The 11,915-nt window shown below is 35.4% G+C and overlaps 2 protein-coding genes and 1 long non-coding RNA gene across 5 annotated transcripts; 2 read left to right on the forward strand and 1 right to left on the reverse strand.

Moving 5' to 3' along the window:
* The first annotated feature begins 6,364 nt into the window (after window positions 1–6,364).
* LOC7486357 (senescence-specific cysteine protease SAG39) lies at window positions 6,365–7,859 on the forward strand. The gene is made up of 2 exons (XM_002306333.4): window positions 6,365–7,019; window positions 7,128–7,859. The coding sequence occupies exons 1-2, from the start codon at window positions 6,509–6,511 to the stop codon at window positions 7,715–7,717; spliced, it is 1,101 nt and encodes a 366-aa protein (XP_002306369.3). The 5' UTR covers window positions 6,365–6,508; the 3' UTR covers window positions 7,718–7,859.
* Window positions 7,860–8,643: 784 nt separating this feature from the next.
* Window positions 8,644–10,527, reverse strand: LOC112327536 (uncharacterized). 3 transcript variants are annotated; one of them, XR_008059192.1, is made up of 4 exons: window positions 10,378–10,527; window positions 9,950–10,126; window positions 9,421–9,539; window positions 8,644–9,223 (listed from the first exon to the last, which is right to left on the reverse strand). It is a non-coding gene; the product is annotated as an uncharacterized LOC112327536 (long non-coding RNA). The 3 variants fall into 3 exon arrangements; XR_008059191.1 differs by having other exon boundaries at window positions 8,644–8,915; window positions 9,098–9,223; window positions 9,421–10,126; XR_002981840.2 differs by having other exon boundaries at window positions 9,421–10,126.
* Window positions 10,400–11,670, forward strand: LOC7477148 (GEM-like protein 7). The gene is made up of 4 exons (XM_002306334.4): window positions 10,400–10,685; window positions 10,778–10,858; window positions 10,958–11,232; window positions 11,333–11,670. Exons 1-4 carry the CDS (start codon window positions 10,541–10,543, stop codon window positions 11,534–11,536), a joined length of 705 nt encoding a protein of 234 aa, XP_002306370.2. The 5' UTR covers window positions 10,400–10,540; the 3' UTR covers window positions 11,537–11,670.
* The last annotated feature ends 245 nt before the right edge of the window (window positions 11,671–11,915 follow it).

The raw sequence follows: 11,915 nt of genomic DNA on the forward strand, positions 1-11,915 counted from the left end.
TTCTGACATCAGAATTCGGAACTCCAAAAATAGACTTTTTAGTTGGGTTGGATGTACAGGCTGTCTGCCAAAAGACCCAAATTATAACCTTCAGGAATGGTCCGGCCTGGTAAAAGAAAAATTTCAGTGTCAGGCAATTACCCTTCTCTATAAAAGATTATACTGGTCAATTTGGATAGCGCGCAACCATATGATCTTTGAGATCAAAACTCCAGACTGGGATGTGATTTTTGACCTCACCTTTCATCGGTTGACCTTTTGGTTGAAGTCCTCTGTTAAAAATTTCAGCTATACAGGCTCTGATCTTTATAGGAATCCTGAATATATCATGAACTGGACTAACTAGTCGGGGCTATAAATTCCTCGCTCTTTTTATGTTTTTTAATTCTCCATGTAATCTTTCTTAGCAGCTCTCATCTTTTTAATGGGGATGTCTTATTTATAATATTCTCGATTACTAAAAAAAAAAAAGAATTCTGAACTCCAGAAGTCTCTGCAGAGAATCTGATTTGGTTGTGCGGAAAAGAGAATGCCTTCGATAAAAGAGCAGTATTGAGGTCTATTGCTGGTTAATTACCTACACTACTAAAAAATGAGCCTATTAGCAACTACCTATTCCATTGCAGATAACATTAAAATCCGTTGCTGATGAAATTCAGCAACGGAATTAGCAACAGATAATTTCAGATGCAAATAATAGATGCTAATTTTTTAGCAACGGATTATTAGTTGCTAATTTTTTAGCAACGAATTATCAGTTGCTGAATATGTAAATCAGCAACGGATATTCCATTGCTGATCAGCAACGGATCAGCAACGAATATTCCGTTGCTGATCAGCAATGGATATTCTGTTGCTGATCCGTTGCTGATTAACGATGGAAATTGTTAATCCGTTGCTGATTTAACATGAATTTTTTAAATTATTTTTTTCATTTATTGAATTTTTTTAATTATTTGTGGATGTTTCAAAAATTATAGATAAATATACAAAGAACATAAATTAATACTAGAAATTATTTTATCAAAAATAATAAGTCAAATAAAATAAATTTCACAATAAATTTTTAAATCTCGTCAAACTTATATCAAAATAGATAAGTCACAATTTAATGACAAAGAAGTGCATGGATTTCTTTATCTGGAAAAATTAATGCAACCTTTATGGCCTTTTCTTACATAACCATAATCTGTTATCTCATCCTTTTTTTCCCAGATGCCGACCTCAGCGTTGAGTCATGAACAGTAAAGGTCTGGTCCTTTGCCTTAGTGGAAAAGAAAAGGAATACAAATGGTAGAATGCAAAGGCCGGCATCAGCAACTTGTGTTGAGAAAGAACATGATGACTTGTACTTTAATGCTCTACTCAGAAAGAGAATTGCCACATCAAACCCACATCAGCTTCTTTCCCCCCACGCGAGAAGAAGCAGGAGTTGAAGAATTCAAGTTTCAAGATTTCATCTTGTTGACCAGGCGGCAGCATGCATGGCTGGCAAGCTTCGAGGAAAGTCGGCAAAACAAAAATGTGGACAGAATGTCGGCTCTGCACCCTGAACTGGTGTTGAAAGGTCTCAAGTTGTGATGGTATTGATCTCTGCACAAGAATCACTAGCATTAATGTGACAGTTGAAAAGCGAGAATTTTTTATACAATGATCCTTGGACGGCTAGAACCATTCTTCCAGGCCTGAATACCATCCGATCGTACTTTTGTAACAGTGTAGCTTGCATAGAATTTTCCTTTTGAAGATCCATTGCATTTAAGATGACGGAGTTTTTTCGAAAGGTACCTCCATTCTTGTGCACCGAAAAACAGTAGGAGAAATCTGAAGAGAGTTCCGATGCCATTCTCTTGATGATTTCTAGAGTGGTCTATGCATTGCCTTATTCACATTGACCACTTTCTCCATTTTCCTTCCATGACAAACCATTATCAGAAAAACATCATTACAATTTAACCTCTTCAAAACTTTTGTTGCCAGCATTTCTGCATCATCAGCATGCATGGCATTTATATTACTGATTGAATTCATATCTTAAGCTGCTGTGAAAACCTCTTCCCAGCAAGGGCAACCAAATCAATGCTGGCATCATGACAATCACTGAATATCTGTTGAGGATACTCTATCCCAACCGAACCGACTTCTAATTACATGTCCTCAAGAATGGCTACTCTGTTACTGTTGCAATCAAAGCTTTTATAGCTACTTGATAGGTTTGGCTTTGTGATGGAGGCATAAGTTAAAGACAACAACAAACAAGAACACGTGAATTTTAATAAATAAAAAAAACTGTAGATGTGAACTTTAAATTTATAGGTTTTATTTTTTCTCTAATGCTGATTCTTCAAGGAGGTTTACAAAGTCTTATAAAAAACCATAAACCTACCTTAATTAGAAAACAAAATAAAAACCTGAAATTATAAAGAAAAGAAGTATGAAATCCGAAAGTAACAAGAAAAATCATAAAAACTGTCAAAACCGGGGCTCTAGGACAAGATTTTGAACATCTAAAGATTCAACAGTCGAAGTAACAATTTTATAACTACTCAAGGGGAAATGGCCTCCAGAAACTCATGTAAAAATTTGAACGAGATATAACGATTGGATCAAAAGTTATGATCATTTTAAGTAGTTATTCTGGTTTGGTACGGCCAGACCTTCTCTCGAGCCTAGACTTGTCCTACTAGTCTATAAATGCATCTGCTAGGCTATCCACATAATCTGTTTGGAGTAGATCCTCATCTGGTTGTGGCAGATTCATACTTGACTGCTCAGAATTACTTGTTATCGTAACCCAACCACATCACTTTGTATGCATCATTAACTATCTGGATACCATTTCCAGCAATTTCAAGTTCTGATCTAATGTGAAGAGGACTGAAACTTGACAAAGCAGTTGCAGGTTATATGCATTGCCTTAATCACATTATTTCAAGTGTTCTAAATAAGTGTTTCAATTACAATTAATGTTTCTATTCAAAGTACATGATTTTATTATTCAGTACACTCCTAGCTTGCCAATATTTCTTCACAAAACACATTGCCAATATCATTCGTAATTTGCATTCATTTAAGCATCTTATTTACATCAACAAAAGTAGAGCAAGAAATTATATATTTTATTGGATACCATCATACTTCGGCTCATAGGCCATGTATTCACGAAACACTTACACATGCTCCTTCACTCTCACTTTGTAGCACTATCTAAAGACCCCAAGAGTTGATACATCATATGTACATGAAGAAATATATGCAGTGTAACTAAATGTTATATATGTTGTTGCATAGGCAGCTCACAAGCTATGCATTCAGGAATATCTTAAACCTATGACTTCTCACTTTTATCACGGTACTATATAAAGACCCCAGGAGTGACGAAACCCAAACTCCTAAAGAAATTTAGATTCAACAATCCAAAATAATATATATAGATTCAAGAAGTAATAAAAAATAAAAACTACAAATATGAAACTATGAATAGCAAAATGAATTTGTTCTAAATATAAATGACACGGAGATACAATTTTTTTTTTTATGAGAATAAGAAAACTAATGAAATAAAACTGTCATGGTCTCCTCAATATGATGTGGCATGCATTCATAGACATCAAATCACACCAAACACTATTAAATTTATTTTGTCCCATGGAAAAAGCTAGAAACAAGGTAGTGTTTATCAATAATTATCTTATTGTCTTTATTCAACGACATCAACTTGTAAGGCGAAGTATAACTTTCAGTTGATAAATGAAGTTTCCTCATTGCCTCTGTAGACATCACATTCTAACAACTATCACTATATATTATTTGGCTATAAAATTTATTTATTTTATGGTGTATATATAATGAAAAATATTAGTACATAGTCAATCTTCTTCTGACTCACCCTTGGGTATCAACAACTCTTCTTGATAACAAAGGTAGTACCTCTATCTCCCAGTAAAATCTCCCCATCATTATTTGATCCATCGTTGTAGGCATGATTAGTTTTGTCCATAGGCTTCTCTATCAACAAATTCCTTCCTGGATGACTACATGTTTTGTTGTACTCGGTAGCTCGATGTCCTAGTTCACCATATCTAAAGTAATGAATTCTAAAACCATCATTAATTGTCAATTCAACTTCGATCTAACACCCTTACCTCTCAATTCATTCTTAAAATTCTTAAGTTTGGACTTAATTGTCAATCTAAATTTTTCCCTAGGTTGCTAATCTTTAATTGATGATTTCCCCTTCTATAATGGTTAGCTAGTTTGTGGTGACAAAAATGACTTATACTCATTAAACAATTCATATAATGAATCTCTAATTTTGAGTAACATTTTCATAATACCATCATCACCATAAAAAAAAAAAAAACTCTAGATACTATAATGTACGCCTAGGATCAAGAACAACCACAACTACAACATAAACAAGTATGTTCATTTTATTAGTGCCTCCCTTATTCTTATCAAATCTTTCTTTCATATTATCGCCATCAAAAACACACAAATGTCTTCATGTTGCCTCAACTTGCAAAACACTAATCATCGCATTAACTTCATTAAAAAAAGGTAAATAAGAAATTAGAGATTTAATTTGAACACAATTTAATGGATCACAAGTTGATACATAAGGTTAATAAGCTGATTTGATGAGTCAGTATTATGTATTTATAAATAAAAAAAATGTATCTATAACAAACTAATAATATTGGTGTTTATGAAGAAAAGAGAGATCATGTATTTGAATTCCATCAATTACACGAATTCAAACTTAGTATTGATCAAATTGATCAGACCATTCAGGTTTGATTGAATCGGATTAAATCTTTGTTTAAGTTAACTTTAAACCTAATCTAAGTTAAATTATGTGTTACTAAATTTCTAGATTAATTTGTTGAATTGTGTCGATTATAAAAACCATGCTCTCAAGACATCTCATAATCGAGTTTGAAGACTATGATTGGGTTAACCTAAATTATAAGCTTGACATCTCATAAAAATAATTTTATTTTTTGTATAATGTTCTCTCCTTTTCTTTTCCTAAAAAAACGAAATTTAGATAGTTAACCTAAATTATCGCCTTGTTACGGCAGCTACAATCGAAAGTTGTGGTCTAGTGTTGGGTCAGTCTATCGTGGTCCATTTTGTTCTCTGTTTTCTTCGGGCATTCTTTCTTACATGAGAAACGTAAGTGTTCCGGGCCAGTTCCACCTGATTAATTTAAGAAGCCCATGGACCTTTAATGCATGAAAATTATATTTTGCTTATTGAATCCAAACTAAATACCGAACTGACAAAAAAAAAAGTTATTTCTGTTGTCTCCGTTCTAGCAACAAAGAGATGGGTGCGATTATATATATATATGGAGTACGCTGCCATTTCTTTCAGTAATTTCTTGGTTGCAATGCGAAAGCACTATGAAATTATTAAGAAAATGTAGAGGAAGGTGCATTCTCCTTTCTTGATTCAAGATTATAGAAGTTATTATTCTTATTATACAGTAACCTAAAATAAACAATTCATTTGGTGAATCAATCGGCACGGTGAGAGCATTTGAAGCCAAAATATTGGACAAAACTCATGCATTAGTTTAGCACATACACCACTTTATATATAGTAAAGCACATTCAAAAGCAAACTATGATATGACAACCTAAAATAAACTCTGCCTTGGAGTGTGTTTATATATTCAAGTCTTCAAATATCTTTACGGAGAAGGAGGACATGTTATTAATTAGCGAAGAAATTAGGATGTCACCATTGGGTAGCCATGATGGATGTTAATTGTTGTGTCATGGCATTATTCTTATGCCATGTATTGATAAAAATATTGGTAATGAGTAGTATAATTGACGTAAAAAATAGTGTATTGATAGAAATATTGGTGATGAGTAGAAATTGAAATTTTATATGTTTGGCTTCTAAGAACCCACAAAAAATACAAAAAAAAGAATGTGTCAAGACAACATTACACGATCATGAGTAGAAAATTCCTGCCATTTGGGCAGCTGAAAAATTTTTATTAAAAAAAAGCTTAGCAACATCACATGTCTTAAATCTAGACTCGATGCCTAAAAATCAGTGTATGTTTCTTGTTTCAAAGTGTTTATCTTGAACCTTAGTCACAGTGAACTAGTAGTACAATAACATGTCTCGAAGTCCTACCTCTCAGAGACAATTGCACTAAAATGTTTGCTGATTGCTTTAGTTGATCTGATGCAAACCATTCCCATGATTTGAAGAAACGGCACGGTAAAAGTGTCTTTGTTTGCTTCTGCTTGTAGATCATTTCATGCCAAAGAATAGGACGAAAATCCCCTGCTAAACCATTTTCTGGTTTACTTCATGCTCCATTCATAAGCCATACAAAAAAGAAGTCGGAATTAAAGGGAAACATTTCGAACATCATCGGGGGTAAGAATCACAACATTTTCAAGGGCACGCAGACTTGAAAGGCAAGCCTCGAAATATTATAAGCACAACGGTATGAGCAGATGCACTATATAAACCTCAAAAGATGCAAAGAGATATGTGTGCTTGCCTGCTTTCTAATTCCTTCACTACTATAGTAGCTGCTACCACTGCCAAGTCTATCATGAGGTTAACAAAACAATCCCAATTCATTTGTCTGGCCTTGCTCTTCGTGTTGGGAGCTTGGCCTTCCAAATCTGCCGCTCGTACCCTCCAGGATGTGTCCATGTACGAGAGGCATGAGCAATGGATGGCTCAGTATGGACGTGTATACAAGGATGACGCTGAGAAGGAGACGCGTTACAACATATTCAAGGAAAACGTTGCACGCATAGATGCGTTTAACAGCCAAACCGGCAAATCTTACAAACTCGGTGTCAATCAATTTGCAGATCTGTCAAATGAAGAATTCAAAGCTTCACGTAATAGATTCAAGGGCCATATGTGCTCTCCACAAGCAGGTCCTTTCAGATATGAAAACGTTTCTGCAGTGCCAGCTACCATGGACTGGAGAAAGAAAGGAGCCGTGACCCCCGTCAAGGACCAAGGACAGTGTGGTAAGCGCCCAATCCTTTCTTAGTGAGTGTAGTGATAATAAGAACAACAACAACATCTTACAGAGGGATACTTTCTAACTCCTTTTCTTGCGCTGTATCAAAATTTAGGTTGTTGTTGGGCATTTTCGGCAGTGGCGGCAATGGAAGGAATCAATCAGCTCACAACTGGTAAATTGATCTCCCTTTCAGAGCAAGAGGTTGTTGACTGTGACACCAAGGGTGAGGATCAAGGCTGCAATGGTGGTTTGATGGATGATGCCTTCAAATTCATTGAACAAAACAAGGGCCTAACAACTGAGGCCAACTACCCATATACAGGAACAGATGGAACTTGCAACACTCAAAAAGAAGCCACCCATGCCGCAAAGATAACCGGGTTCGAAGATGTGCCAGCAAACAGCGAAGCTGCACTGATGAAGGCTGTTGCTAAGCAACCAGTTTCTGTCGCCATTGATGCTGGTGGATTTGAGTTCCAATTCTACTCGAGTGGCATCTTTACAGGAAGCTGCGGCACTCAACTAGACCATGGTGTTACGGCTGTTGGTTACGGGATCAGTGATGGAACAAAATATTGGCTAGTGAAGAACTCATGGGGTGCACAATGGGGCGAAGAGGGATACATCAGAATGCAGAAAGATATATCTGCAAAGGAGGGACTCTGTGGCATAGCAATGCAAGCCTCTTACCCTTCTGCCTGATCAGATGTTCCAATATCTGAAGACATGTCGGCTACTGCTGTCGACGGTTATTTCTATCATGCATTATAATGTACGTATGCTTAATGCTTTCTGTAATTTCTCCTTTGGCTATGTAATTATATCTCAGAAAGAACTCGTAAAAGTATCCCATGCTTTGTAACGAGTCTGTAATAATCTGTATATTATTACTTATTTCTATACGAGTAACAGTTACATTGAAGGCATCTAAATATTGAGGAAAAGCACTTAAAGAAGGATGGAGTTGCAAGAATTAGAATTATAAATAAAATAACAAAAAAATAATAATTTGGAAAGGCTGTAGAAAAGGAAATTTTGCTAATATTACATAAAATTATTATAATCTTAATTGAAAACAAACTAAAAACTAAAAGTATTTAATAGACTAAATTATTATAATCTTAATCTTAATAACTATTTAATTTATTTTAATGAATTATAAATATATATATATATATATATATATATATATATATTTTAAATCCCTTATAATTAAAAACATTCTAAGTGCTTGGACCTAATAATTTTATTTTAATATAATACATGATTTTTTTTATCTTATTATTCATGAAGGATTTTTATGGTTCTACATATTCATGGATGAAAATGTAATTTCCTTTTAAAATTTAAATTTTATTTTTCTTATATTGATTTTTTAAAAAAAATCAGGTCATTTCATGTACTTGTTGAGTGGAGAAACTCCTCCACCAAATCCAATGTTTCCTGATCATAGTAAAGATAAAAGATTTCCCATCCTTAAAAATTTAAGAAATCAAGTCGTTTATCCTTATATACAATCATGTATAGCAGTACCTTCTCAAGAAAATATATACTGTATATCAGCACCTTGAATAACCAATTTCTGAACATTTGAAAAAAATATATATATATATATTGTGATCATTTGGAGAATTTAAAAATTGGGCGGACCTGGACCTACAACATCTATTGTTATGATTTCAAGCAATCAAATCTAAGCTATCATCATATCTATATCTTTCAATTATCGTTGTGGGTCAATGTGCTTTTGTTCTTGTTGATGAGGTAAAGGTGAGTACTAATGCAACAAGAAGCTAAAGGCTCGCCAATTCGTAGCCCCTTTATCCCTTCATGAATGTGTGTGCTTTCAGAATCCAAGTCCGATCAACCTATACCGATTCTGCATCTCTCAGAGCATACTCTGCAGGCATGTACAGCCACAGAACAGAAAGGCAGCTGGAGATGTTAAGGACAGAAGTGAATAAATCTTCCCTGCTAATGGAGGGTTGATTACTTTAGAAACAAGTTATTGTTTATTCTTTCATTCTTCTTGGGGGGGAAGCAATTTATATTAATTGTTTTAGCATAATCCATATGATTCACCTTGGATCTATATGTGTAGTAGGACTAGAAAATCATAATCTTGTCCTTTCCCAACTGTTTGATTTCCAGTAAGAGCAATTTTCTACCCTTCTTCTCTCTTCCTTTTTTGATGCGGTCGGCTTTGTGCTGTGAGTAAAAGAAGATTTTTTTTATTCAAATAATGGATTGGCATGTGAGAAATGAAGCTGACGTGGATATGACATGTCAGTTTGCCTTTCCCTCAAACGTGAAAAGCTATACTTAACAGCAACTACTTCACAATCATGGGTTAATGTTGAGATAATCATTTAAATTGTAAGAAAAAATAGTGGAAGTATGCTTACCAGTATGGTGCTTGACCTGCTTGAAATCCAGTCACCAACACCTCAGCATTGAAGAGGAGTTTTAATCCATTTGAGCAAATGACTTTTCCTTTGCTGGTTTTTGTCGGGTCTGTCTTATCCTTGCATTTCAACAACTTCCACAATCTAAGAAAAAGCAGCAGCCCCTCTTGGAAGCTTGACGACACTTAATACAAAGGACACGTTATCAAACAACTTTTAAGGATGTAATGGCCACCTTAAAATGTGGTTGATACAACAGAGATGAAAAAAAAAAGGAGTGGGGTGGCATAGAAAGCTAAAGGGCCAGCACAAAAAGCTTTATGGACACACCCTCACAGAGTCAGCAAATTGAAGAAAAGAAGCCATGCGATGCTTGTTAGGATTTATGACTAAGAACTGTCCCAACTAATCAGAAAAAAATTCTTTATTTTCATGGCCCCATTTGGAAAACGGTTAGAGATTTTCCGAACTTTTCAAGGGAAAGTATTCCGAGGAAGCAAACTGAAAAAAACAGGATGGGATTTCTCACCTCCTAAGAACAGTCTTCTGGTCATCAATTAACATGCTCTGCCAGCGCTACTGTCATTCTTGATGATGCTAAAACAGAATGATCCCATTCCCAATTTCTTTTTTCTTTTTTCTTTTTTAATTCTGGAGCAAATGCCTTGACCTATCAGCTACCATGTTTGAAGTCAATGGCCAATCCCTGAAAAATGACTTTCAGGAAATTTTAAAATTTGACTGAGTTTTTTTTATAGTGATTCAAGAGAGATTAAAAATAAGAACACCAGGGCACAACAATATCTTTTCTTAAAGCAATAGAACATGCCATCATTTCTGCATCTGTCCTTATAAATATATCTTTATGAGTCATTATCGTGCCTTTGTCCTTGTCGATGAGCCATGGGTGAGTCATGCAACCATAAAAAGTTAAAGAGATTCACCAACTATTCGTACCTCTTTATATAGACTTGCAGAATACAAGGTTTGATCAACCTAAGCAGCCTCTACATATCTCTCAAAGCAAAATACACTGGTCTGTTGACATTTGCAGCAGCACCGGAAAAACAGTTCGAGTCATTAATTCCAGGCGTTATCAAATCTTCCCTGCCCATCAAATATGAAGACTTCACAGAAACAAGTTATTGGAATTCCAATCAGATCAGCAGCATATTCTGTTGAGAAGATGCCAAGACTGTTACTTGAAAATGCTGAACAGCGCTATATTCCAACCCCTGCAAATAAATCTCTGACATGCAAGCAAAGTATATTTCTTTCCCCCATTTCCTCTTTTGATCTCCCCTAAAAATGAAGGGAGGCTTTTGTTTACTAATCAGCTAGTCTTATAATATCGCAGATAAAACAGATTCATTGCTTAAGAGGATGAACAAGCTAGGGAAAAAAGCTGACAAATTTGCTCATGGAATCCGAGAGCATGGTAAGTTATTGGAAATGTGATTCGTGATCAAGAATCATCAAGTTTCCTCTCATTCAACACCTTGCAGATGCTAAATTCATCTCAATTTTGTAACTGCAGTGAAACTGGGGACCAGGATCACTGAAACTCTTAAAGGGAAGCTGAGCTTGGGGGCTAGGATTATTCAAGTAGGAGGGGTGAAGAAAGTTTTCAGGCAGCTATTTGGTGTTAGTGAAGGAGAGAGATTGCTGAAGGTTTGCCAATGTTATTTGTCAACCACAGCTGGTCCTATTGCAGGCCTCCTCTTTACCTCTACTGAAAAGATTGCCTTCTGCAGTGAGAGATCGATTAAATTGTCTTCTCCAGAAGGAAAGTTGACCAGGATTCATTATAAGGTAACAAGAAAAATAACGTTACTTCTGTCCCTCCTTCGTCTCGTCTCCCTCTCTAGCATCTCTGATCTCTAACATCCAGGAACAATATCAAATTATGCAGGTAGTTATCCCATTAAGAAAGGTAAAGACAGCCAACCAAAGTGAGAATGTGAAGAAGCCATCGGAGAAGTACATAGAAATAGTAACAGTAGATGATTTTGATTTCTGGTTTATGGGTTTCTTCAGCTGTCAGAAAGCTTTCAAGTCTCTTCAGCAGGCAATAACTCAAAAACAGATGAATACAAGCCATTCAACTCTGATGTAGACAGAAGTTTTTTCTCCCTTTTGTTTCATCAAATGTAACTAAATGACATGAGAGGGGTCAACACGATCAGTTGATCAAAGAAAATGTAAAAAGTTGTTCTAAACTATGGGAATTAATGGATCTTGATTTCTCAACCTTCTGGATTAAAACATTAAATGATCTTGGCCAAATGACAACATCTATAACAAGCTAGTTCTCATGTGGTAACAGTCACTCTTATTGCGCTATGATGTGTCTGCTGTCCGCATTAATAAGCACCACCAGTTTAACTCTGCAACTCTGTACATTACTGGATTGGTGCAAACCTTTCTTCCCTTTTTGTGGATTCACTGCTAGAGAATTGCATGGGAGGAAGGTCTTTTACCAAGACCTCCATGAT

Source organism: Populus trichocarpa, chromosome 5 (genome assembly GCF_000002775.5).
Source record: "Populus trichocarpa isolate Nisqually-1 chromosome 5, P.trichocarpa_v4.1, whole genome shotgun sequence".
Lineage (NCBI taxonomy): Eukaryota > Viridiplantae > Streptophyta > Magnoliopsida > Malpighiales > Salicaceae > Populus > Populus trichocarpa.

What these genes read in the sequence shown, in the direction of transcription:
- LOC7486357 (XM_002306333.4), top strand. Translation starts at nt 6,509, where the DNA reads ATGCAAAGAGATATGTGTGCTTGCCTGCTTTCTAATTCCTTCACTACT. An exon ending in CAAGGACCAAGGACAGTGTG is followed by an intron (nt 7,020 to 7,127) that starts GTAAGCGCCCAA and finishes ATCAAAATTTAG; the next exon opens with GTTGTTGTTGGGCATTTTCG.
- LOC7477148 (XM_002306334.4), top strand. Translation starts at nt 10,541, where the DNA reads ATGAAGACTTCACAGAAACAAGTTATTGGAATTCCAATCAGATCAGCA. An exon ending in ATCTCTGACATGCAAGCAAA is followed by an intron (nt 10,686 to 10,777) that starts GTATATTTCTTT and finishes ATAATATCGCAG; the next exon opens with ATAAAACAGATTCATTGCTT. An exon ending in TCATGGAATCCGAGAGCATG is followed by an intron (nt 10,859 to 10,957) that starts GTAAGTTATTGG and finishes TTGTAACTGCAG; the next exon opens with TGAAACTGGGGACCAGGATC.